This window comes from Arvicanthis niloticus, chromosome 24, assembly GCF_011762505.2.
Source record: "Arvicanthis niloticus isolate mArvNil1 chromosome 24, mArvNil1.pat.X, whole genome shotgun sequence".
In the NCBI taxonomy this organism is placed as follows: Eukaryota; Metazoa; Chordata; class Mammalia; order Rodentia; family Muridae; genus Arvicanthis; species Arvicanthis niloticus.
This window is the reverse complement of record NC_133432.1, coordinates 3,693,391-3,719,682: the sequence shown is the minus strand read 5'-3', so window position 1 is coordinate 3,719,682 and position 26,292 is coordinate 3,693,391. Positions and strand designations below refer to the sequence as shown.

Sequence of the window (26,292 nt, the reverse complement as noted above, 5' to 3'; positions counted from 1 at the left end):
CTTAAGCCTAGCCTGGTCTTGCAAGACTGGCGGTTCCCTCTGCACTGGCTCAGGCTGGCCACTCGCTGCCAACTTGCTCTTAATATCACTACGGATTTATTATTGATTTTTCTGAGGTGTGATGGCTTTCTTGGAGCTGTGTTTGTCCCGGGGAGTTCCAGACGGTGTTCCAGAGTGGGGCTGTGAGCTCACTTCTTAGTTGATTCCACTACCAGTTGTCTAGCCGGTGTGGCTTCCCTGAGTTGATGATAAAAATTGGTTCGGACTTTATAGACACCCCTGAACCATGCAATTCTGTTAAGGATCTAAACCAAAGTTGTGCCCCCTTTCAAATGGTCAATCGTGACACACCCATGTGGCGCCAATGTTACTTACCTTCATGTGAGGGAAAATATACATATTTACTCTTTTTTTTTTTTTTTTTTTTAAGGTAGTGGGGATAGGACCCGGGCTTCACACACACTAGGTAAATAGCCTGTCCACCTAGCAGCACGCATAGCTCTCAGAGAACCTTTCAATGCTGCACGACGGTCAGATTATTTTTTTCCAAGCATGTTTGTGAGCCCCGTGATCCAGGGAGCATGAAATCCCTGTGCTGTGTTTGCTAGGAAGAGTCACACTGTACACACAGCTGCGCTAGCTGGGTATTTTTGGCTTGCCTTCCCTTCCAAGCCTTGGCCCCTCGCTGTTTTTTTTTTTTTTTTTTTTTTTTTTTTGGGGGGGGGGGGGAGGATGTTGCTCCTGACAGAGTAAACCAGGCACAAGGAGAGACTTGGGTGGACTGGACAGTGCACTTCCTCCTGGAGTTTAACCTATCTGAAGCTCACTGAAAACGGTGCTTGATTGAAATCTTCAGTAAGTGGGAGGGACCAGACCCAGGACTCCCCAAGTCACAACCAAGCAGAAAACTTCAGTAGAAAACTTTCCCTTTTGGGAGGAGGGACGCTTCATATCATTCTCTCTTCCATTCTCTCTGCCCCCACCCTGTGAGGAGCAAGGAATCTTAACTATGTATAGTTTCTATATATAAAACCAATAAATCACAACTCATGAGGAGCTTAATGGGGAAGGGAGAATATGAGATTACTAAAATTAGGAATGTCTGTCTGCTCATCATTTTTTGTTTCCTGGTGTTTCTAGCTGGACTTCTCTATGCATGCTTGCTCTTAGGCACACATTCCAGTGCCAGGGCCCTCACTTCTCTATACAGTACCACCTCTGCTTTGACACCTTCATTGGTGATACTTTGTTTCAAAGGAGATGTGGTGTAGTTGCGTTTGTGAGTCCCGACATCCTAAGGTTGAGGGATGTCTATGGGAGAATCGAGTTCGGACGGAGTCCTTTGAGGACTGCTATTCTGTTGCTGTTTTCTCAGGTAGACTCTGGAATTAGACCGTCTGTCTCCCTGCAGGAGTCTGTTGCCCTTTTGTCTCAGTGGCTTTAGCCCCCAAGCAATAACCAACAACCCAGCCACAGACGCTCCTGGTTCCTTGTGGGGATTTGACTATTGGAAGACATTGTTTGGAACAGCGTTTTCCAAAGAGGAGAGTGCATTTGAACTCGCCCCTTGGTCTTTTGCTATCCATTTTTTTAAAATTTATTTCTAACTAATTATATGGTCACCGTCAGTATTCTTTGTGCTTCCTTATCTCGGTGACTTTGCCTCTTCCCAGTCTTCAACAGACAGCAGTACCTCATTCATTACAACAAAACTGGTCTGTCGGGCCCAGCCTCCCTTCCTGGAACATGGAGCACACGGGGAGACTTGGCCTCCCATGAAGAGGCAAGAAGCAAACGTTTTGTTATGTTATGTTGACACATTATTCAATTAACAGGCTGATGGGTGTAAATCCTCCGAAGGTGGACTAGTTGTTCAAATCACATCTCCGCTTTAGTTCACCCAAACATTTGTTGAGCTAATAGAGGTGATAATGGGGGTGGTGGCCGTGACCCTTGCAGCCCCATTAACCAGGGTGTTTATATACTGTGTCCGTTGTTCGCCCTGGTGACGAGAGATGTCCCAATTGAATTGGGTCTAACTCATGGGCTAATGGGCGAAGGCCCAGAGAGTCAGTTTCTAAATCCTGCCAAGGCTAAGACAGCTCTTCACACTGGGTCCATTTCTCTGGTTTGAATGTTACTGAGTTGACCTGAAGCCACATGTGGCTGAAGGAAGTTGGGTAACGAGGCCATGTTTTCCCTGGAGAGCCCCTTTCTGTTGAGTGGACGCTGACAATGTTGGGCTCTCCATTGGGAGGCAGCTCTTGTCAATCGTTCAGGCCAATAACTGGGGGAGCAGAAAGAACACAGCTTGGGCTGTGGGCATGCCAAGGATGTATAGAAGTTAAAGGACAACCATAGTCATCGGTCCACACTGCCCAGCTTGTCTGAGTCACACCTTGTTCATGCTGGGACTTCTCGTTCATAGATGGGACAGCTGACTCACAGGCTTGTGGCTTTCTCCTGTCTCTATCTCCCATCTTGCTGTAACAGTAACACTGAAATTGTAGATGTACCCTAACTTGTGGATCCTTATGTGGGCTCTGGGGATTGGGGCTCAGGTTCTCACACCCTTGATTTACTTCCTAAGCCATCTTCCCTACCCTGTTTATTGTTTCCGACCCTAAGTGGGTAGCCATTGTGGACCCGTTTCTCAGAAGCTGGTATGGGGAAAGTTCTGATGCACTGCACAGCCTGTCCTGAGAGGCCTCTGATAGTAGAGACACGGGCAGTAGACCTGGGCAAGAGGCTTGTTTTCGAGAGTGGGTGTTCACTGTTCTCTTTAACCCCAGACGGGCATCATTTGCATTCTCTGGTTCTGTATTCGTAGAACACATTATGCTTGTGATGCACTTTCTCATAACCTTTGAAGAGTTGTCCAGGCTTGGCAATGCCTAAGTGGTAAGGCCATTCATGTCTCCTATGTGTCAGGCTGGCCCCGTGACCAACCTGGAAAGGGTGTGGCCCTTTCATGCTGTGGTCACTGGAGAGAGCCTTCCTCGTTCAGCCTTCAGGGCGTTCCCTGGCTTCGTTCTGTGCACACAGCCTAACATGGAAGAATAGAGTAAGGGCTGAGAGGGATGGGAAGTAGTCAGGTGGTGGCCCTCCACAAGCCTCCCATCCACAGCGCTGCAGATGAACCAACCCCAAAGAGCCTGGGAGGAAGGTGCTTTGTTTCTGACAGGAGTCATTCTAAGAGTGGGGAACACAGACTAGAAAAGGCAAATTTGTCCTGACATTTCCATTACTATCTCATTCCTGGTCAAAGTTAATTTGTGCCAGTGACCTAGAGAGGCAAGGGCTGCTTACGGCTGGGGGTGGGGAGTGGGTTCTTGGAAACAGGTATTCTGGAGCAATTAATTTGGGACAAGGACCTGCCCTGTGGAACACTGTAAGATGCTTTAAATCAGAGCCCTGTGCTTCTCTTTGAGGTAGAGGCAGTCCCTGAGTTGATGATCTGTTCTTAGACAGGCTTTTGAAGCACTTGCTTGGAACTCCCATGAAGCTTTGCCAAACTCCCATGAAAACAGGTGTAAGACTCGGGGAGGGATGTCAAGGCTGGGGGAGACGCAGTGAGAGTCTCTGCCAGCAGATGGGTGGATGGATGCCAAGGGGGAGAAGTGAGATTGGAAGCAATTGGGGATTTTTCTCCTGAGAATCCCGACCAAGGAAAGGTGTCTGCTACACCTTGGCATAGGAACCAACATCACATCTCCTCTGCCAGGTCTGGGTGCCATCAGGTGTTGCCACTGTAGCCACAGCAGGTGTGCACACCATTCTCCTGTTTCTCAGAGAGATCCATGCTCAAGAAGACCAGGGAAGGGAAGGCAGGTAACCGTACACAGGATCCAGGATGAGAGATGCAAGATACAGGGAGTGGAGCCGGGTTCCCCATTCTACCCGCTGAGCAGTTTAGCACCACCCACAATGGTTGGACAAACCACCTCGCTTCTTACTTTGCAGGGAATGGATGTAACTTTCTGTTTTTACTTGGGGTGGAGAGATATCGTGTTGGGAGACCCTGGTGTGGCTTTGGGATATCGGGAGTGTCCTCGGAGGCTGAGAGAGAGCAGCAACTCCTCTGGGGCCTCTGAGGAAGGTAATCATAATTAGGCGAGCCTGCAGGTGGCGCCCTGTTTCCCACGAGGAGCATTGGGTTCCATAAAACGCAGAACAGGGTGGCGCATAAGTCTTTCTGGAGTGATGGGGAGCTGTGTTCAAGATCCCCTCCTCTCTCCCCTCGCCATTTCTAGGAAAAAAGTTGAAGAGGCAAAGATAATGTATTTAGCATTATTAATAAAAATAATGATTCCAAACGACCTTTTCTTAGTAGAGAAGAATGAGTTATGAAGACTACTCCTGGGGAATGGTGTACTGTGAGCATGGCTGTCTCCCCATCCCTCCATCCCTCCGTCCCTCCGTCCCTCCGTCCCTCCGTCCCTCCGTCCCTCCGTCCCTCCGTCCCTCCGTCCCTCCGTCCCTCCGTCCCTCCGTCCCTCCGTCCCTCCGTCCCTCCGTCTCTCCGTCCCTCCATCACTCCGTGGAATCTGGCCATTGGAACAGAAGGGACGAACTCAGTGTGCTGGCTAGTTTTCTGTCACCTTGATACAAGCTGGAGTCATCAGAGAGGAGGGAGCCTCAGTTGAGGAAAAGTCTCCATAAGATCAGACTGTAGGCAACCATGTGGGCAGTGATAGATGAGGGATGGTCCCGCCCATTGTGGTTGGGGCCAGCCCATTGTGGGTGGAGCTGGCCAATTGTGGGTGGGGCCAGTCCATGGTGGGCGATACCATCCCCAGGCTGGTGGTCCTGGGTTCTATAAGAAAGCAGGCTGAGGAAGCCATGAGGGGCAAACCAGTAAGCAGCACCCCTCCATGGCCTCTGCATCAGCTCCTGCCTCCAGGTTCCTGCCCTGACTTGCTTGGGTGGTGAACAGTGAGTGATATGGAAGTGTAAGCCAAATAAAGCCTGTTCTCCTGAGTTGCTTTTGGTCACAGTGTTCCATCACGGTGATAGTAAGACACTGGGCACTTTTAGCTTTGCATGTCTGTGTATGTCTTGAAAGTCACAGTGTAGACCAGGCTGGTCACAAACTCACAGAGATCCACCTACCTCTGCCTCTCAAGTGTTGGGATTAAAGGCAATTACTACTGTGCCTGGCTTTTCCACCTTTTTTTTTTTTCAGACAGGATCTCTCACTGAATCCAGGATTTATTTGTTTGACAGGACTGGCTGGCCAGCAAACTGTAGGGTTCTAATTCTCATTCCAGCTCCATCCCAGCCCCCAGGGTTAGACACAAACTTACACACACCCCAGCACCCCCTCCAGGGTTAGACACACACTATCACACACGATTTTTATGTGGGTGCTGGGGAATCTGGACTCAGGTTCTTCTGTGTTCAGGGTGGAGGCAGCTTCTTCCAGGTGGCTAATGCCTTCCTGTGCCATTTGCACCCAGTGGGGTTGGGTATCCCCTCTACCCGAGCCGCTACAATCTCTTACATCTTCCCTCTCTCTGTTCGCATTCTCTCTTCTCACCATTGCTGCAGAGTTGGAATTCCCAGGCCTTCTGATTACTCCGTGGGTCCGTCCTCACACCCTGTAAATGTCACTTCTAATTTTAGAACTCATCTTTTGGGTCCTCTGAGCTTTGGCCAGTCATGCGCATATTTAAATACACGCTATGCTTGACGCCGTGGGAGCGGGGGTTCTGCTTACCCAGATACCCCGTGGCTGGTGAAGGTCAGCTTGGACTCAGCCTTGAGTCTGTGCACACTGCTTCCTCTTTCCATGGTGTTAGAGGCAGGAAGTAGGGATGGCATTGGGGGGGCCCTAAAGCCCTCTGCCACCAAGGTCTCTTTCCTTCCTGTGCCCTCCTTCCTATCTGTGATGAATGTGGTGGAAAAGAAGGTTCCAGAATAGGCGCCAAGAGCCTGGACAGTCACCCCCCACCCCCCACCCCATCTACCACACACAGCATCTGCTCATTGTTGACCATAACAGGTCCCAACAGAAGCCCCATCATAAGCATTTTTATTCACTCATTCGTACCTCGTGGAACACGGGGGGGGGGGAGAGCTGCTAAAGACTTTCAGGCACTGGTAACTTGCGAGGAAAAGGCTGTTTCCCACTATACCCCCAGGTTGCTGGGGTTGTGCACCGTATGGCGTGAATAGCAGGCTTTCAGAAAAGCATGGCGGTGGCTGGGAGTGGGGATGAGTTGGCAGAGCTTTTGCCCAGCGTGCCCGAGACCCTCAGTTTGATTCCCCAGCAGCTGGTAAACAAGGTGGGGTGCGCACATCTGTAGTCTCAGTCTGGGGAGGTGGAGGCAGAGGGTCAGGGGTTTGTCAAGGTCATCTTTTGCTACATAGTGAGTTAGGGGCTAGCCTGGGCTACATGGAAGCCTGTCTCAAAAACAAAGAGGGAACGGGAGAGAGAAACAGACAGACAGACAGACAGACAGACAGACAGACACACACACACACACACACACACACAGAGGGGGGTGTTCAAACAAGACAACAGTGAATGTGAAGCAGAGTATGGGAGGCTTTGGCACCAGGATGCCTGGAGGAGGTGGAGACAGAACCATGGAAAGTTGTGGGGATGACTGGCTGGGTGAGGGGAAGAGCTGGGCTTAGAAGCAGAGCTAGGTTCACACCCCTGATGTGTCCTCCACTTTCTTCTTTGAGCTGCCTCTTGTGGCCTCGTGTATCTAGGCCTTTCTATGCAGTCATCCCTCCTCTCTTTCTGTCCTTTCTCTCTTCTCCCTGCACTGCCCCCCCCATCCCTCTGGTGAGATCTGGGCTCTTCACAGCCTCTTGACTCTGTGCCTTCCTTCCGTCGTGGTATGAGGCTGCAGGCTTCTGTAGGAGGTTCCTCTACTCTCCCTTAGACTGAGCAGACCCTGCAAACTCAGAGAGCCCCACTCTTTATCCAAGGAGCTCTTGGAAAGTCCGGTCACACATCGCTGACACTGTTGGAATGTGTATAGTGTCACAAGGCTGTCCTGTAGCGCAGTCTAAACGCTAGGTTTAATTCGGTTTCTCTGTGGTTCTCCAAACACAGCCTCCAAGCATGGTGGCTCTCCATCCTGCCTTGGCTTTCATGGGGGGGAGATCTCTGGTTCCTTGTACACTCAAGTGTGCACATCGCTCTGCAATCCACTCAGTGCAGAAGTGACCGTGTTCAGGAAGGGCTAAGTGGTGGCTCAGGAGGGATACCGGCTGACTGGCAGGTGTCTTGGCCAGTGACTTTGCTGACTCCTGTCCTTCCACTCTGACAGACACATCCAGGGTCTAATCAGCAGCTGGTTGGCTTGCTTAGGTCCACGTGAGAACAGATGGCCACCTGGGTTTCTGTGCTGTAGACTAAGTGGCCTTTCCGTGACTGCTGCAGAAAACGCAGCACACAACCAAGGCTGCTCTCTTTGGCGGCTCTGCACCACTGCCATTTCAAGCAGTGTTGGTTTCTGTCTCCCTCTCCCAGCTGTCTGGGACAGTGAGCGTGCTGGCAGAGTCCATTTAGGAAGAGGTGACGAGACTGTGGTTTCATGGTCCCTCTGCTTTCCTGAAATGGGTTTGGATCTGAGGTGTAGACCTGTCCTTACCGAAGAGACTACCATGACTGACTGACTTCCCACTTCCCCTTGTATGTGCGTGCACGTGAGACCCGAGACCCGCTGGCCCCTGTTGAGTCATAGACTTAAATTTAAAATTACTATTTAACTGTTGGCTGCTCTGGGTCAGGGCAGAGCCACAGCAGTGGGTGACAATCTGATGATATGGATTTGGCAGATTCAAGCCCAGTAGCCATGGGAAGGCAGGTCCTCGCATGGTCCTAGCGTCTGGAGAGAGACCAACCTATGCATCTTCAGGAGTCACAGCTCTGGGACGGAGGGCATGGGGCAGAGGACATTGTGTCCGTGTGAGGAAATGCTCACAGTTTTGAGAACTGCAAAACCAGAGTGGTATGGGATCAGGGACCTGCTGCCGGAGATGTGCTTTAAAATTAGTTAAAGATGGAGGAAGTGTGGGATCTCAAAATAATGGTGACTGTTAAGGATGGGTTCTGGGTGTCCTTAACCTCCATACTTGCTGGCTGCTGCTGCTAAACAATAAATTATTATTATTATTATTATTATTTTATTACTATATTACTACTACTACTACAGATAGGATCTCACATAACACAAGCTGTTTTCAACCTCACTTTGGAGCCAAGGATGACCTGGAATGTCTGATATCCTACCTTCAGACTCTAGAGTGCCGGGCTTACAGAATGCCCTGTTTAGGCAGAGCTGGGGACAAAACCCAGGGCTTGTTACTTGCTGGGTAAGCAGCCTGTGCCCTGAGGTACATCCCCAGCTCTGGTTTGGGAATTTATGTGGTGATGGTGAGGTATCAAAGGTGCTAGCTGTACTCTTGCAGGATGAAGGGCCTCAGTTGTCACACGTACGTCGACTATGACAGCGTCACGCAGATGCACAGTGTTCTGAAACTTCCTGGGGCAAAGAAGTTCACTGAGCCTCCTCAGGATCTAGAGTCGAAGTGTTGAAGATAAAACCTGGCAGGAAGGGAGGAAGACGCTGGCTAGTTCAGATGAACTACGCTTCACACTGTCACCCCCCACGGCTTCTTAATAAGATGCCGGCAACAATTTTCTATTTTAAAATTACCCGAGGGCCTGAGAGCTGGCTCAGCAGGTGCTTGAGGCTAAGCCTGGTGAACTGAGTCTGATCCTCAGGACCCACGTGGCGGGAGGAGAGAACCAGCTTCCACCAGTTGTCCCCTGACCTCCGCATTGCACCATGACATGCGCACAACCCTCCTCTAACATTTCACAGTGATGTATGCGTCTCCAAACAGACCAGTGCGAGGAGAAGCAAAGCCGCATTCGAGAATCTGGGTAGGGGGCGCTACAGAGTTTCTAGAGAAGGTGTAGCATTGTGCAGATATCAGACCAAGCTCGAGATAGTGTGTGCGTTCCAGAAAACACGGCGGCTGGGACCTCATCTGTGGCAGAGAGCACCTGCCCACAGGGAACACAGTCGTGGGGTTCCGTCCCCACCAGTGAACAAGGTCGGCGAAGTGGTTCTCACAGCTCCTCATAAACTTAGCCTCATTGACAGTTCATAAGTATAATTTTGCTACTGTTATGAAGTGTAATGTAAACATCTGACCTATAGGATATCTGATACATGGCCCCTGTGAAAGGGTCGTTTGACCCCCAAGGGGATTGCAAGCCACAAGTTGAGAACCACTGTGCTGAAGGCACTTTGTAAGTGGGTTCTTGCTGACCCAGAAGAGAGAAGAGGCAAACCAATAGGACATTGAAAGATCGTAAGGCGCGTGATGGAGCCACGTCTCCAGCCCGAGGATTCGATCTGTGAACAAGTAGCTCTGAGCTGTGAGGGACTGGTGGTCTCTGATAGCTGTCCCTATTGTGCCAAATTATAACCCTACGTCGTGTGCAAAAAAATGACTTTCTAGAGCATCTTAATTACAAAGTCTTCATGGAAGCACTGCACCAGAATTCAAAGGAACGCAGCATGTCTGTGGGCCTGGGGGACACAGCTTTCCTAAACAAACTGAGCCTACAGACTGTGTCTGGGGAGACTGAGGCATATGAAGACCCGCTAAGCAGAAGCTCTCGTGTGACTCAGATTGTCATCCTCCAGCTTGAAAGATTCGAGTGCCTTTAGGAGGGGTGGATGAACCAGAGGTGATTGAGGATTTTTTTTTTTTTTAAAGATTTTGGAATATCTGCAGGTCCATAAGGACGTCTGAGTATCTGAGGACGTGAGTCTAGTCGAAGAGGAAACTGTGTCACACACCCACCTCCCACACATGACCCCAAAAGACATTTTTTTTTTTTTTAGTTAAGCCTGCATTGAAATAAATCACACACACACACACACACACACACACACACACACACAGAACCGAAAGCAGAAAAGCAATCCAAACCAACCAACTAAAAAAAACAGACAAAGCTTTCCGATTTGAAGCACTTTGAATTCCAGGTCCTCAGATTTGGGGTGCACTGGGTGACCACCCTCTACTGGGTTAGAGAACATACTTGCTGAATTGCTTGGCTTACATTGCTTCAGGAGGAGACAGCAGGCAGCTGTCACTGAGGAGCAGGCCTTTTCTCTCAGCGAGTGACGAGTGACGGTCTGCTGGCCAGTTTTTCCTCACAGGAGGGAGGTGCTTCTTCCTCCAACAGACACGTTGGCCCTATTGCTGTGCTGGGCATTCAGGAGTCTTCACATGGCTGTGCAGGCAAACCAGTCCCACTGCGGCTCGCTGTTTTCCTGTATTTAAAGAAAGCTTTCTGGTCTTTTGTGCGTGTTTATTTGCTGTGTTCTCCTGCCTGCAAGCCAGCCACCTCTGGGCCCTGCTTCTTCTCTTTGTCTTTGTGGGGTACCCCTCAGATACTGCAGCCCTGCACAGCGTGAGAGTGTGTGCACCCCATTGTTCTGGCTGAGTACTTCACGCCTCCTCTCTAGACCAAGGCCCTGCCGGCCAGGAAGCATCAGCCCAGGGCTGAGTTTGAGCAAATGAATGAATAGCAACCGAATGAACTGTCTGTACCTCTTCCTCCCAGGGAGAGCACGAATTTATGGTAGGCTGGCGCAGACATGTAATACAAGCTATCTGTGAGGCTGAGAAAGGAGGCTCACAAGATGAAGGCCTGCCAGGTTGATAGATTAAGTTCAGAGTGGGCAACATGGTGAGATCCTGTCTCATAAAGAGGGGTGATGGAGATATATCTCAGTGAAAGAGTACTTGTGTAACATGTACTAGGTTCTGGGTTCAGTCCCTACAAAGAGAGAGAGAGAGTTTGCCAAAGCAGTGAACTCTAAGACAGCAGTGTATAAGGCGGGACTCTCCATGCTTGTGACATCCAGAACTCCTCGGTTTCTTTGTATGTGCAAAAACCATGTCCTAGGACAATGGTTCTCAAGCTGTTGGTCTTGACCTCTTTGGGTGGGGGTGAATAACCAACCCTCTCACAGGGATCACTTAAGGCCACCAGAAAACAAGTCTATGGTTAGGGGTCACCACCACATGAGGAGCTGTGTTAAACGGTCTTAGCGTTGTTAGGAAGAGAGAAACACGGCCCTAGGAGGTGATATTATTTTTAAACTGCAGATTTGGATACATTGGGCTCAATAGCTTTTCTTAAGCGGCGAGAATCCATCTCTCTAGACGTTTCTGGGGACCCTTACATGGGAGACATACCAGCTGAGGGGCCTGGGCGTTCGTTGGTGTGACTAATGAAGTAGAACGTAGAACCTGTTGGGCTCTGGGCAAGGCTGGGGAGTTAGAAGCCTGGAGTCTTAGGGGAACGTATCCTAGGAGGCCTATTTGTTTTGAAAAGTAACTTTGAAGGCTCCCCATGAGTACAGGATGTCACAGTTGGCAGCCCGCCTCGCCGGTGTTGACTGTCTGAGAAATTGAGACAAAGGGAAACTGGGTGCTCTCTGGGGGTTTGGTGGAGGTCAGTGCTGTTGGGCAGGGTGTGGGTTCAGCTCTGATAGAAAAGACTACATCAAGATCACTGGAGAGGCTCAGGATGTGCATCTGTGCATGCGTGTGTGTGTGTGTGTGTGTGTGTGTGTGCGCATATGGATGTGCATGTGGATGTGTGTGTATGAGTGTGCATGTGGATGTGCATGCGTGTGCATGTGGATATGCATATGGATGTGTGTGCATGAGTGTGCATGTAGGTGTGTGTGTGCATGAGTGTGCATGTGGATGTGCATGTGTGTGCATGTGGATGTGCATGAGTGTGCATGTGGATGTGTGTGCATGAGTGTGCATGAGTGTGCATGTGGATGTGTGTGTGGATGTGCGTGTGGATGTGTGTGCATGAGTGTGCATGAGTGTGCATGTAATTGTGTGTGTGCATGAGTGTGCATGTGGATGTGCGTGTGTGTGCATGCTCATGTGCATAAGTGAGGGAGGAGCCCAGGGCAAGCCAACTTCCTTTTAAGGAGGTGGCATGGAGGAGCTTGCCCGTTTTTGGTCAGGTTTCCGATGAGAACTTGGTTATGTGACCCCTTAGCATCAAGGGTCCTGGATCTAAAGAGTCACAAGCTGCCCTTGGCCAATCGGGACCTTCAGGGTTCGGATCTCAATCTCCATACACTCTTCCTGGCTCTGATCTGTCAGAGAGTTGACAAGGTGTAATTTAGTGACACCCCTGGGAACCCTGGGTCATCTTGACACATTCAGAGAGGGTAAATGGGAGTACACACTGTGGAGGACCACCAATGAGAGCACTCACTGTGGAGGACCGTCAATGGGAGCACTCACTGTGGAGGACCATCAATGGGAGCACTCACTGTGGAGGACCATCGATGGGAGCACGCACTGTGGAGGACCGTCGTCAGTGAACCTCCCTCTCGGCAGTTGCACTGAATGCAGCATCTGAATGTGGAGGACGTCCTGGGGGCGGGGGGCGGGTGGCAGATGTAGGAATGGCTTCCTTATTTTGTATCTTTAAGGAAAGACTACTTTCAGCCTGAATTGCGTTCTAAGTAAACACGAACCAACATGAGGGTTTTTTTCAGATTTATTCATGGATTTATTCAGAAAACTGATAGTTCTCCACTCCTTCTCTTGTGGACATTCCATGGTGATACATGGGTATGTACTGACTGGTGTGATTCCATGCCAGGATGGTGGCTGCCGCTCCTCAGAGGCTCACAGTGATAGGGGGAGATAGGCAGAGTAGCCTGCGGGCTGGCCCTGGGAGGTCGTCAAAGGCCTCGTGGTTCTGAAGACTCTGAAAGGGAATTTGGGGCTTGAGTTGGAGGCTCCCATGTGGAGGAGAAAAAGGCACGGAATAAAAAGGCAGGAGATGGAGTGATCTTTAACAGTCTGGGGGTCAGTGTGGCTGACCACTATATATAGAGAGGAAGAAATCTATAGACCTTGACCTTCACATGCTTGAATACATGAGTGTGTGGGCATGTTTGCATCACACACACACACACACACACACACACACACACACACACGACTTGGCATTGACTGTCCAGGTTGGCTGGAGTACCACGAGGAGCTTTGAAGTCACAGAGCTTTGCTGGTGTGTTCTCAGGGACAAATGGCTGGACTGTCCAAGACTGTGAGGTTTCTATGTAAGATCCAATGCTGAGGAGCTGGGGGATGCAGGAGACCAGGGAGGAGCTGGGGGATGCAGGAGACCAGGGAGAAGCTGGGGGATGCAGGGGACCAGGGAGGAGCTGGGGAATGCAGGGGACCAGGGAGGAGCTGGGAGATGCAGAAGACCAGGGAGGAGCTGGGGGATGCAGGGGACCAGGGAGGAGCTGGAGATAGAGGAGACCAGGGAGGAGCTGGGGGATGAGGGAGATCAGGGAGGAGCTGGCCCTCATCTGCGTGGCGAGACACTGAACAGCCTGTGTGGTCTGGTGGCTTTAAACAGTGGAACCAAGTTTCCATGGTGACTTTGGATATTTCCTTCTGGGTTGTGTGCCTAATGAGTTGTTTGTGGAAAATCTCTAGCAACTGTACATTAAGAAACAGAATGCTGAAATCCTGTGGTTTCCTTTTGAAGGGCTTAAAGTTTGAAGTGACTGCCGAGTCCTTTCTTTTTCTCTTAAAGAAGCTGGCCTGTGGTTTGTGGCCCTGATGAACAGCGGCCACTGCAGTCTGGGTGTGCAGAGCACTTGCATACACACGCCAGCTGGCCTGGTCTCCCCGCCTGCTTCCTGTGCATCTAGACTTTTACAGGAATGTGATGCCTACCGGGTAAAATATTTATGCACTATAATAAAACAGCCAGACCTCAGGCGGAACTTGATTTTAACTGTGGAAGCTGCACAGTTAGATCAGCCATTAAGTCTTCTCCAATAGGCACTGGGACTTGCCTTTCTTCCTGTGGCCTGAGGAGATTAGGTGACTGGCCCTTCAATTAATTAGGTGTGTGTGTGGTTGTGTGTGTGTGTGTGTGTGTGTGTGTGTGTGTGTGTGTTTGTGCACATTGAAGTTAGAGGACAGCTTGGATCTACCATATGGGTCCTGGATATTGAACTCAGGTTGTCAGGCTTGGCAGCAATCACCTTTACAAGCTGAGCCATCTTGCCAGCCCTTTTGCCTGGTTTAGCAACAGAGATATTTGATCCATGGAGCTGACTGTTCTGTGCACTCAGCAGGCTCTCCATAGCACTGATGGGCAGTGCTGCTGTCTCTCTACCTAGCTGCCATTAAATTTGAAGGTACCCACTGAACTCCAATCAGTATCTGTTGCATAACTTGGTTCATCTCACATGAAAGCCGTCACCCCTACTCTGGCCTTGTCTGTCTGCTAGAAGCACCTGGCCATTTTCATCTCCCTCCACCAAATGCATCCAGGCAGACATATTGTCACACCCTAGCTCTTTCTATTCTTTTCAGATACAACAAATTTCTTCAGATGTTCAATCAAGTCACATGTGGTTCAATTCCCACATGGCTATTCATAGTTGCCTGTAACTCCAGTCCCAGGGCATCTGATGTTCTTTTCTGGATTCCTTTGGCACCAGGCACACATATTCATACCCACACGTGTGCATACACACACACACACACACATGCGCACACATGTCCATGTACACACACATGCACACACACATGTTCATGCACACACATATATGCACATGCATGTACATGGTCACACGTGGACACACTCACACACATGTATATGTGCACACATATGCCCATGCACACACATGTATGCACACAACACATGTACATGCACACATATGCACACACATGTACATGCACATAGACATACTACACACACAGAGGTAGATGCAGGCAAAACACCAATACATGTGAAATATTTAAAAGTTAAAAAACGAAGAAGACAGACTGTGAACTATAAGAAAATCTGATGTTTGATTCTGCCAAGTTAAACATACAAATACATGTGTAAGAACGTGTACTAGGGAATGCTATACACACGTACACACATCCTCCGTCTCAGAGCCTGGTTCGGTTCTCTGTAATCAAAGGAGCGTGCACTGTTTTGTGGGAGATTGAGAACTTCACTTCTTTAAGTCAATGCAATTATTTTAGGACCCGTCTCTGCTGTCTGGTGTGTAAAACATTAGTTCATTTCCCTCCGATGCCCTGTTTTGAGACACTGGCTCTGGATAGTCTCAGATTCACTATGTAAGAGCAAGCTGCGTTGAACTCACAGAGATCCACCTGCCTCTGCCTTGTTCTGCCTTTTTATTGCCAAGCACTATTCCACTAGGTGCGTGTCTTCGCAGCTCTCGTGGGAATGTGTGTTATTTCCAGGTTTTAGCCATTGTGGAGAAGGCTGAAATCACCAGCCAGTCATATGTCAACTTTTATTTGGTTGTATGCAGGCACATTTTCGAGATGAGTGCCCAGGAAAGGAATGTGGGTCTCACGGAAGTTGAGGCTCGATGACGTGGCTGAACTTCAAGGTACTGCCAAGCTCTTTGCGGCTCCTGTTCCATTCCCAGTGGTTATTCGGCATCTTCGCCGACACGGAATTCGGTTTTTCCTCAGAGAGGCTACTCTGACAGGCTATGGTGGAGTCATGTTGTAGTAATTATTTAAAAAGCGGCCGTGCAGAGACATTGGGGACTATGCTGGTTGCTAACTCTGAAGCTGGGTCATGGACTTGAGCAATGACATAGTTGGGGACACACAGGTGTCTGGTGACCTCTGCCCCCAGCATGGCTCCAGGCTGGTCTCCCTGTTGACAGGGGATCTGGGTTCTGAGTTCTTCGCTGGCTGGTCACTGAGGTATATGGTCACCCTTTGTATAACTGTGAGTCAGACTGCATTCTAGGGATGGCACACTGGACTCATGGGCAAAAGTGCATGCCCATGATGTGGGAATGCACTGGACCAAGTACGCCCTCTAGATGTGGGGGATGGGAAGGGGCCAACCAATCACATCCATGATAAGGAAACATTTGGTGGTTTCATCTGTGAAAGAAATCCGAGAAGTTTAGTTACTTTCTCAGTGGCTAAGTAAAGCCAATTACAGACTGTGACTTGATTTAGGTAGTCCAGGGCAGGGCAGGAGGCTGGGCACGGCCCGTGGGGCCACTCCTTAGTACTGGGAAACAATGAAACAGCCCGTGATCAAAATAAAGAATACTTTGAATGAGTACTTTTTTTTAAAAAGTCATTTTTAAAAGTCAAAGCAAAATCCCGTGATGAATACAGACTCAATACCAGAAAGGCAGAGTCCATGTGACGGTGCTCTCCTCCCCTGGATCTGGACACCCTGTTCTACCCAGCCTGTCTGCCCCTTTCGGCTGAGCACCTGGCTTCTTGTGTCCCCGTGGACACTTTGTGATGGCTGTTTTTAACATCAGCCCCTGTGCGTTCTTCCTTCTGAGGTGGGTTGTGATTGTCCGTCATGATCTGTGGGGTCAACAGTCACGCACCCGCCGCCTCCCTAATTCCAAGCACTTTAAAGTCATTTTAAATGATGCCCTGGGGCAGGGAAGGAGCTACCATCTTTATAAAACCTATGTGTCTGAGGTGTTTTCTTTTTTTTTTTTTTTTTTTTTTTTTTGGTTTTTCGAGACAGGGTTTCTCTGTGTAGTCCTGGCTGTCCTGGAACTCATTCTGTAGACCAGGCTGGCCTCGAACTCAGAAATCCGCCTGCCTCTGCCTCCCAAGTGCTGGGATCAAAGGCGTGCGCCACCACCGCCCGGCACAACTTGAGTTTTTAATCAAGTTTCAAAGATTATCGCCCTTCAAAGACATTAGGCAATTTCAAGACAAACTCTGAACTCTGAGAAACTAAATAACTGACATGGTTTCTTTTCTACTTGCTGTGAGGAAATACTTCAGTAAAAGCAACATGGGAAAGAAACTCTGAAGTCTTAAGTCTGGGTTACAACCTTCCTGCAGAGTGGTGAAGGCCGCAAGAAGTTGGAGCAGCCATGGCTGCTCCACAGACAAGAACAGCAAGGACAAACCATGCATGCTTATACACTCTGAGCCATTTTCTCATCTTTTATAGCATTCAAGTCTCAAGCCCAGTGCATGGTGCTGCCTACTCTTAGGCTGGGTCTTCCTGAGTCAATTAACACAATCAAGTTGATCCCCCTTTTCCAGAGACTAACCTAATCCAGACAATCCCTCAGTGAGAGAGTTCCCCAGGTGATCACTGATACAGCATTACAGCAATAATACATGATAACTTGAGTCCTGAATATATAAAGAACTAAATAATCAAATACCTCCTCAAAGTGAGCAAAATATCTGCAGGTATTCCAGCCCGGAAGACACACCAGCAACAGATAAAGTACTTATTATGTTTAGGTCTGCTCTGCCTAATTTACTATCCAGGCTCACACAGAGGCCAGAAGACAGACACTGTTCACAGTGTGTTTGTGGCATTGGCTCCATGTGGAGAGCATGCATGTGTTCTGGAATCACGGGTAGGTGAGTCATGTGGTATCTGCAGTCCAGGGGATTCCCCTCAGCAATGTTGAAGACGAGCGGCACATGCAGTCAGACATGAAAACTACATGGCACGATTCTACATGGAATTTCTAGAGGTCACGAGGTACAGCAATTCGTGGCCAATGGATGGCTAGCCTGTGCTGGGAGCTTAGATCTCCATTGGGCACAGGGATCCTCTTTACACAAACACTGAAATGATTTTAGGATGGATTAAGCTGTGTTTATTTAACATCATACAAGTCAGGCAGGTGAGATGGCTCAGCAGTGTTTCCTGACAAGCCCGACCTGAGATTGAGCCTTGGAACCCACACTGTAGAAAGAGAAAACTGACTCCCCATGGTTTGTCCTCTGAAACAGAACTCAATGGCAGTATAATCTACTTAAACGGACCCACATACATAGTTAATAGTCAGTGAAAGTTGCCCACATACTTCAATTAAAAGGCTAAGATTGCCAAAGAGAACAGGGAAGCAAGGTCCAACTGTGTGCTGTAAGCCAGAAACTCAACTCAGCCAGATAGGAAACACAGATACTTAGCAGATCCCACCCAGACACCAGCCAAGAGAAACTTGCAACAACCTGGTCAGAGTTTGGTGAAAGAAGGGCAGAAGAAACAAGCCTGTGACCGACATCAGGAGGAAAAGCTTCACCATGATGGGTCCCTTGTCACCAAGGCGTAGCAACCCTGCTTGTGAGTCTAATTGAGCTACAAGACAGACAATGCAGGTGGTATCAAAAGCAGACACAGACAACGTTGGGCTAAAGTTTGAGAGTTCTGCATTGTCACCCCAGCAACTTATGGAAAAATAAGTCAGGAACTCGGTGATCCTGAATCTGGAAAATCTAAGTGGCTCTTCTACTCATCCTGACCCAGTGAGCACTTACTAGTTTGTTCTTCCGGTATTGACACATGTGCATTCTGCTCACATGTGCGCATGGAAGACTCACAGGTAGACCACGTGCCGGTAGTAAAGCAAAGATCAACAAGTCTAGAAAGAGCAGAACTGTTGGGTGTGTACTTTCCAGCCACCATGGAATTAAGCCAGAATCAATAACTGGCAGGATACCTGACGTCTCCAAGAACTCAGAAACAAGCCACATGTGTGTAAATAAACTGCAGAGTGGGAAGCAAGTACCAAAGGAAGTAAAGAGCCACACAAATGGGGAGAGAAACTAAAGCAGGTGTGTCACGAGCTGTGGGATATAGTTACATCACCACCTAGAGGGAACTCAGTAACTGCCAGGCTACCTCAGAAGGAATTAAGGTCGTCCGTATAAGTCCCTATGCCAGGAAAGGAGCAATGAAACCAGACCACATGGTGTTTCCTCGAGGAGCCGGGCAGGGCAAACACAGATCTGTGCTGTTGGCTCTGAAGAGGCTCCCGGATGACTCAGTGGGGACCGATGATGGTCTCGTCACAGGGCGGGGAACTGTTAGGGATGATGGTACAGAAGCCGAGACTTTCACCTCTACCCAGACGTCAGTCTGACGTGAACGCTGTTTCAGACAGGAGAGCTACAGCTCAGAAACCTCTCTGTTTTGAAAGAATTATTTTGTTGTTTTAAGTGTATGCATCTGTGCGTGGGTCTAAAGGAGGACCTTGGACACTCTGGAACTGGAGCACATTGGTAAGGCACCAATATGGAGGCCTGGCAACAGAACCCTGGTCATCTGCAAGAGCAGCCGGTGCTCTTAACCACTGAGCTGTTTCTCCAGCTCCCAAAGCTACGAAACCTTCTAAAGGGAAATATGAATGGCCTTGGAGGGTCCAAGGACAGATGTCAAGGCACAGATTGGCCACCAAAGGAATGATCAATAAATTGGAAGTCATCAGTGAAGTCCGTCATGAGAAACACAGAAGATGCTTAGACCAATTAGGGGAATTATAGACATAATTTTTTTGCAACCTACTTTTAATAAGGGTTCAACCTCTCCTCTAGCCCACCACCCAGCAGAGGTAGTGGAAGAGAAAAGTTATCAGGGCATGGGGGAAGTGAACCTGTTGGCAATAGTTCTTTAGGAGTGAGCTCGATCTTCTTTGGCTGCAGTTCAGTCCCACAGCAAACACCAAATACAACTCAGCAGCTGCAGACCAGCCCTCTAGGCAGGCAGACACCAGGCACGAACCGGCAGCTACAGTCCAGTCCTTTCGGCAATCAGACACCACGAAGCTATAGTTCAGCCCTGAAGGAACCACCAGGCTCGCCAACCAGCCTGAGGTAAGGCTGCTAAAGTGACAGGCTACCGCAGGAGCCTTGAGAGCAGTTCTTGGGGTAGGTTTTCTCAATGGCGGTGTTATTGAAAATTGAACTCTATGTAAGGCAAACCAATATGTGTGTGTCTTTATTGAAGAGTAGCAAGGCAGAGCAAACCAAGGCTCAGTGCTCCTCTCCCACTGTCTGTGGGGTCATCTTCATACTCCTTCATTATGGGTCCTTTCACGTGTTTGCTCTATCCAAACATCCTTTCACCTGTGTCTGCTTCAGGAAAGCATTCTTTCACGTGTTTGTTTTAGCAAGACATCCTCTCACCTGTGTGCCCCAGTAAGCCATCATGTGACATAACTAACTTTCCAAAGGGCTAGAAGTTTCCACTTCAGAGGAGACCACAGAGTTATATAGACATCCGATAGCATTTTCTTTCAGGCTATGTGAAGGAGGAGCCTTACACTCAATAGCCAGGCAAACAGCTTAGTGAAAAGGCGGGATATTTGATGAAGCTCCTCACAAAAGCAGACGTACTGATCCCAGTCAGCACATACAGACGCGCTCAGCGTCGCGGTTCACGAGGGAAATGAAAGTTAAAATGTAAACTGAGACAAGATCTTCACACACAGCAAGGTGTCTAAACGTAGAGAGTATGAGCTACGTGTTGGCAGGGTAGAGGGGCGGCTTGAAACATCACGGATGGTCCATGGGGGCGGGAGGCCACAGGAACATTTGGTATTGCAGGGTTCATGGTTTTCCTAGAAGGATGGTAGGATTTAACCACGTGACCAGCTCTCTCACCTCTCAGTATTTCCCCATGAGAGATGACAGCATGTGTTCTTAAAATGCCAGGGACATGGATACTTAAGGCACTTTTATTCATAATGATCCCAAACTGGTGGTGGCAACACAGACGTCCACAAAAAAATGGAGGAATTTGGCAAGCCCCAGGCAGTAACAGAAGCTTGGCTGGGGGGAAGGCTGAGGGTGTAGCCCCTTGGTTAAAGAGAAAAGCAAGCACACGAGACAGCCCAGCATGTAGGCTGGTGTGAGACACAGTCTTGACCTGTAGCATGTGTCCTGTGTGGAAGATCCCTGGATGCCTGGACTCTGGAATTGGGGGAGGCCTTTCACCCTTCTGGGGCTGATGGAAAACTTTGATGTCTGTTGTTAGGACAAGCATTTACAGGGTGTGTGTACGTGTGCAGGACTCACCCAACAGTGCTACCAAATATGCATTTAATTATGACTTACATATCAAAAGTATTTATTTTATATATATGAGTTCACTGTCACTGTCTTCAGACACACCAGAGGAGGGTGTCAGATCCCATTACAGATGGTTGTGAGCCACCATGTGGTTGCTGGGAATTGAACTCAGGACCTCTGGAAGAGCAGTCAGTGCTCTTAACCTCTGAGCCACCTCTCTAGCCCTTTGAAAGGCTTTTTAAAAAGTAATTCTCATTGGGTAAAGGCACCTGCTGACAAGCCCAACAATAGAAATTACAACCCCAAACCCACAGGCAGAGCAGAATTGAGCCCCACACATTGTCCTCTGCCGTCCACACTTGCACTGCAGGTACAGATAACACTCTACGTGTGAAGTGTAGCAGTAGCTTGCACGCTCACAGTCAGTGGCCCGCACACTTGCATTTCACTCCAGCCGAGTCAGTGCCCCGAGGCTCACTTGAAAAGCCCACCCTTCTCCATTTCCCGTCTCCACCCCTGTTTGTATCACACTTCATGGCTCAGTGTGTCCGCAGCTACTTTCCGAGCTCACCGCTCCTGCACCCGGCGCTTGGCTGTCCTTTCATACCTAGCTTCGGAATCTTACTTCTTCCTTCAGAAGTGCACTGCCTTGCCCTTGATTCTGTGTTGTTTTATATAAATTGCTGCTTGTTTCTGCATCCCGTGATAGTCCCCTCGGGGTCCTGATGGGCTCAGACCGACTTTGTAATGAAATTTGGCAGGTCTTTGAGTGTTCCTAATGTTCAATTTCTCTGCTCATAACCGTTTCTCCACTCTTTAGTCTCCCCCTCCCTGTGATTTATAATTCCTCCCGTAAATGTCTCGTGCATAAATTTGGAAGGTTTTAATTTTGAGGCGTTTCAGGGTTTTTTTTTTTTTTTTTATTGTAACTAGACTCATTTCTTTTAATCACGTTTTGAACTGGTGGTGTACCGAAGTGATTTCAAAACACCAATCCTGTACCTGGGGGGGTCTTTTGCTTTTGTTTTAGGAAGAGATTGATAAGGAGCGTTTTCTGCAAATGCATGCCTGGGACTGTGTGGGGGTATATGTACAGTATGTGTGTATGTGCACAGGGCTGTGTAGGTAGTACACATGTGGCTATGTGCATATCTGAGACTGTGTGCAGGGTATGTGTCCATGCATGGGGCCATGTGTCAGGTATGTGTGTGGTGTGTGTACATGTATGTAACTGTGTGGGATATGAATGTAAGCATGGGTCTTTGTGTAGAATATGTGTGCATGTATAGGGTAGTGTGAGGAATATGTGTGTTCATGCATGGGGCCCCATGTTGCGGGTATGTGGTGTGCGTGTGTGTTCATGGGACTGTGTAGGGTATGTGAGTGTGGTGTGTGCGTTATATGTATGGTGTGTGTGTCTGCATGGGACTGTGTGTGGTATGTGTGTGGTATGTGTATAGTGTGTGTGTGTGTGGTGTGTGTGTGGTGTGTGTATGGTGTGTGTGATATGTGTGTGTGTGTCTGCATGGGACTGTGCAGGGTATGTGTGTGGTGTGTGCATGTGTATATGTGTGTATATATGCATGGGACTGTGTGGGGTATGTGTGTGGTGTATTGTATGCTGTGTGGTGTATGTGTGTTTGTGTGGTGTTTATGTGTGTGTATATATACACATGCATGGGGCTGTGTGTGCAGTATGCATGTGTGTGTTCACAGGCTCATGCACACTTTAGAGAGAGGTGATACCGAGGGTAAGTTTTGGCATCTTCATGTGACACTCTGAAATGGATTTGCCACATTTAGAGTTGGCCCCAGGTCTTGAAAGGGGGTGGGTGGCGGCTGGAGTGTCTGCCTTGGCCCCTGTCAGACCCTGCACAGCTCCTGCAGTTTTGGGTAGGCCTGGGAGGACTCTGCAACAGCTGATGTCCTTGGGTGGTAGTGGCCAACTCTTCGTCTTTCTGTAGATCAGGGTTACTCACATTGCACCTTTAACAGTTTCTAAAACCTGCCACCGTAAGGACTGATCTCCCTCTTGCTGTAACGGAATGCCGGAGAGAACCAGATAAAGCAGGTTCAGCTCAAGGTTTGAGGGTGAGATCCAGCACAGTGGAGACAAAGTGGCTGTGGGGGGCGGGGCTTCTGGATGTGGTTGCAGGGATGAGATGCCACTTGCTCACATCTAGATGCATCAGGAAGCAATGGTGGGCCTCTCTGGCCTCTAGGTCTCAGCTCCTCCAAATTCCTCTGCTAACTGGGTCATCAGCCTAAGAAGGGGCATGGCCAGGCAGTCACAGCCATGTCCCTGTCTCAGCAGTGGTCCTCTGCTTCACTCGCTCCTTTGGGTCTGTGTGACTAGGTGCATAGCAAGAGAGGGGAAGGCTTTGTGTTGATTTATAGTTTGAAGGTTGTGCTGGCTAGTTTTATGTTAACTTGACACAAGCTAGGAGGGAAATCCACTGAGAAGATGCCTTCATAAAATCTGACATTTCCTTAATTAGTGATTGATGGAGGAGGGCCCAGTCCAGCCCATTGTGGGTGGAGCCATCCCAGGGCTGGTGGTCCTGGGTTCTGTAAGAAAGCAGGCTGAGCAAGCCATGAGGAGCAAGCCAGTAAGCAGCACCCCTCCATGGCCTCTGCATCAGCTCCTGCCTCCAGGTTCCTGCCCTGTGTGAGTTCCTGTCTTGACTTCCTTCAGTGATGGCCTACTGTCTTAGTTAAGGTTTTTATAGCTGTGAAGAGACACCCCAGGACCAAGGCAACTCTTAATAAGTAGAACATTTCATTGGGAAGGGCTTATAGGTTCAGAGGTTCAGTCCACTATAGTCATGGCGGGAAGCACGACATCGTGCAGGCAGACGTGGTGCAGGAGAAAGAGCCGAGAGTTCTGCATCTGGCTCAGCAGGCATCAGGAAGAGAGAGACACTGGGCCTGGCTTCAACGCCCACTCCCAGTGACACACTTCCTCCAACAAGGCCACACCCCCTAATGGTGCCACTCCCTAAGCATTCAAATATGAGTCTATGGGGGTTATTCTTATTCAAGCCACCACACCTTTGATATGGAAGTGTAAACTAAGTAAATCCTCCTCAACTTGCTTTTGGCCAGGGTGTTTATCGTATCAACAGTAACTCTGAGCAGGGTAAAAGGTGTCATGGCCAGGAAGGCATGGTGGCAGGAGAAGTTTATGGGTGTGGCTACCAGAGGTTGAGACTGCTCGCTCACATCTGGATCAATCAAAGACACACAAAATGAAACAAAAAAATCCAAACAACGGCATCAACAAAACTTGAGATTGGTCAGTAAGTGAGGCTCCCAGTAACCCACTTCCTGCAGCTAGGTCCCATCTCCAGAACATTCCCCAGCTTCCGCAAACAGTGTCACTCACTACCTAGGGCACAGTAAACTCTGGAGCATGTGGAGGGCTGTGTGCACCTGCACCCTGACAGCTAATTTTATCTTGCAGTATCCGGAGCGTGATGCAGAGGTATCTGGCAGAAAGAAACGAAATCACCTTCGACAAGATTTTCAATCAGAAAATCGGTGAGTCCCGTCGGCTTCTCCCTCTGGAACTGTGACGGCAGCTGAGGTATCAGGTGATGTCACAGTGACCTAGACTACTCCCATGGGAAGGACATACGTTATGTCCCAGAAAGACCCCTCACCCCCCACGTGTAGCCACTCCCATTCTCGGTGAGAGTGCACCCAGAAGGGTCGGGCTTGCTTTGTGTGGCTGAGTTTTATGTCTGAAGATATTCCTCAGGGAGAGAGGGTGTCACTGTGCATGGACCCTGTGATCTCTGGGTCTGGATATTCCTCAGGGAGAGCGAGTCCCCACCCCCACCCCCATGGAGCCTGCGATTCTGTGTCTGGCCTCTCTCACTGACAATGGGCTTTCGTTTCGTCCGCTGCTACACGTGTTAGCAGTTCATCCCGTGTCAGTGGTATGTCCGTACAGTGTGATTGTTCATACATGAGGTGATAGATGGTTGGAGTCTCTCCACATTTTGTCCATTTTAAACAAAGGTGCTGCAGCCTGTGAATTATTTACAAACCTCTTTGTGCCTCTGTCTCTCTATCTCTCATTTTCCACTCACTTTAAACCTTTGAGGAAAGCTCCAGGCTCCTTTTTAAAGTCCCTGTGCCATTGCTTATGCCTGATGGTAGGTCTGGTTTCCTGAGTCCTCAGCGCCTGACCCTGGCTGCTGTCTGTCTGTCTGTCTGTGTGTTTGCAGCCACCTCATGAGTTTGAGGCGGCATCTCATTGTGGATTTTATTTCTCTTTCCCTCACAGTTAATGGTATTGAGGGTGTTTGCGTAATTAACCCCGTTTCTAGATGGTGGTTGGAGAAACCTGTATTTACACTTTCTCTCTTTAGGACTCAACGTTACCTCTGTCATTGTCAACGGCATGTTTGAAAATGTTCTCTTGTAGTCGATAGCTTCGTTTCCACTTTATTGGTGGCATTTGAAACCAAAAGCTTTTAAATCCTAACACAGTCCAGTTTGTACATTTTTCTCTGTGATCCTAGTCTGGAGTCATATTTTATATATATATATATATATATATATATATATATACACACATATACATATATACGTATATATATGTATATATGTATGTATACATATATATACATACACTAAAGGTTTTGGCTTTTTCTCTTACATTGAGCATCTGGCTTATTGAGCAAGTTTTTTGTTTGTTTAATTTATAGTATGTAGGTCTAAATTACTGGGATTGTTTTATTTGTATAAATTATTCTCCATTTATTTATGTATTCGCATGTTGGGGGCACACATGCATGCCAAGAATTACATGAGAGGTCAGAGGACAACTTCCTGGAGTCGACTCTCTCTTGCTGCCATGTGGGCTCTGGAATTGAACTCAGGTTGTCTGGCTTGGCTGAAATCACCTTTTATCAGATGAGCCATCTCGCCTGCCCCTTCCCCTCTTCTACGTGTGACACGGTCTTTTCTCCATCGGATTGTCTTTGATAATCTTTGCTGAAAATTAACTGACTGTAGAACTGGCTTAGTTGGGCCTCTGGTGTTGTCTGTCTACCCTTGTGTCTGCTTAGGCCCAAGACTTTAGAGCGAAGTTTGAAACCAGAAATAAAAGTCCCCATGATGATCTGATTGTTTGCTTTAGGGTTGTTTGGGGTTGCTCTGGACCCTTTGCATTTCTGTGTGAGGTTTCTTTCTTTTTTTTTTTTGCAATCACTTTACAGTTTCCCTTGGGTCTGTGATTGAGAGCCTTGAATCTGTGCTGCTGGGAGCCCCCATTTGACACTGTTGGTGAACAGCCTCTGCTTCTTCAGGCACCGCTGCTGGCCTTTTGCAGTCTTCAGTGAGTTTATTCCTAAGTGAGAAGACCCTGTCTGTAGTCTGGAGCTGGACCTG

At 48.7% G+C, this 26,292-nt stretch overlaps 1 protein-coding gene across 2 annotated transcripts in view; it reads left to right on the top strand.

The window, feature by feature from the left end:
• Positions 1-26,292, top strand: part of Grk3 (G protein-coupled receptor kinase 3) — a 95,890-nt gene that overhangs the window by 581 nt on the left and 69,017 nt on the right. The window contains exon 2 of one of the 2 annotated variants that reach the window (XM_076922412.1): positions 24,356-24,432. The exons of the other annotated variant lie outside the window; for it this stretch is intronic. Coding sequence (XP_076778527.1) covers positions 24,356-24,432 — 77 coding nt within the window. The remainder of the gene's footprint in view (positions 1-24,355; positions 24,433-26,292) is intronic. 2 annotated transcript variants of the gene reach the window in all.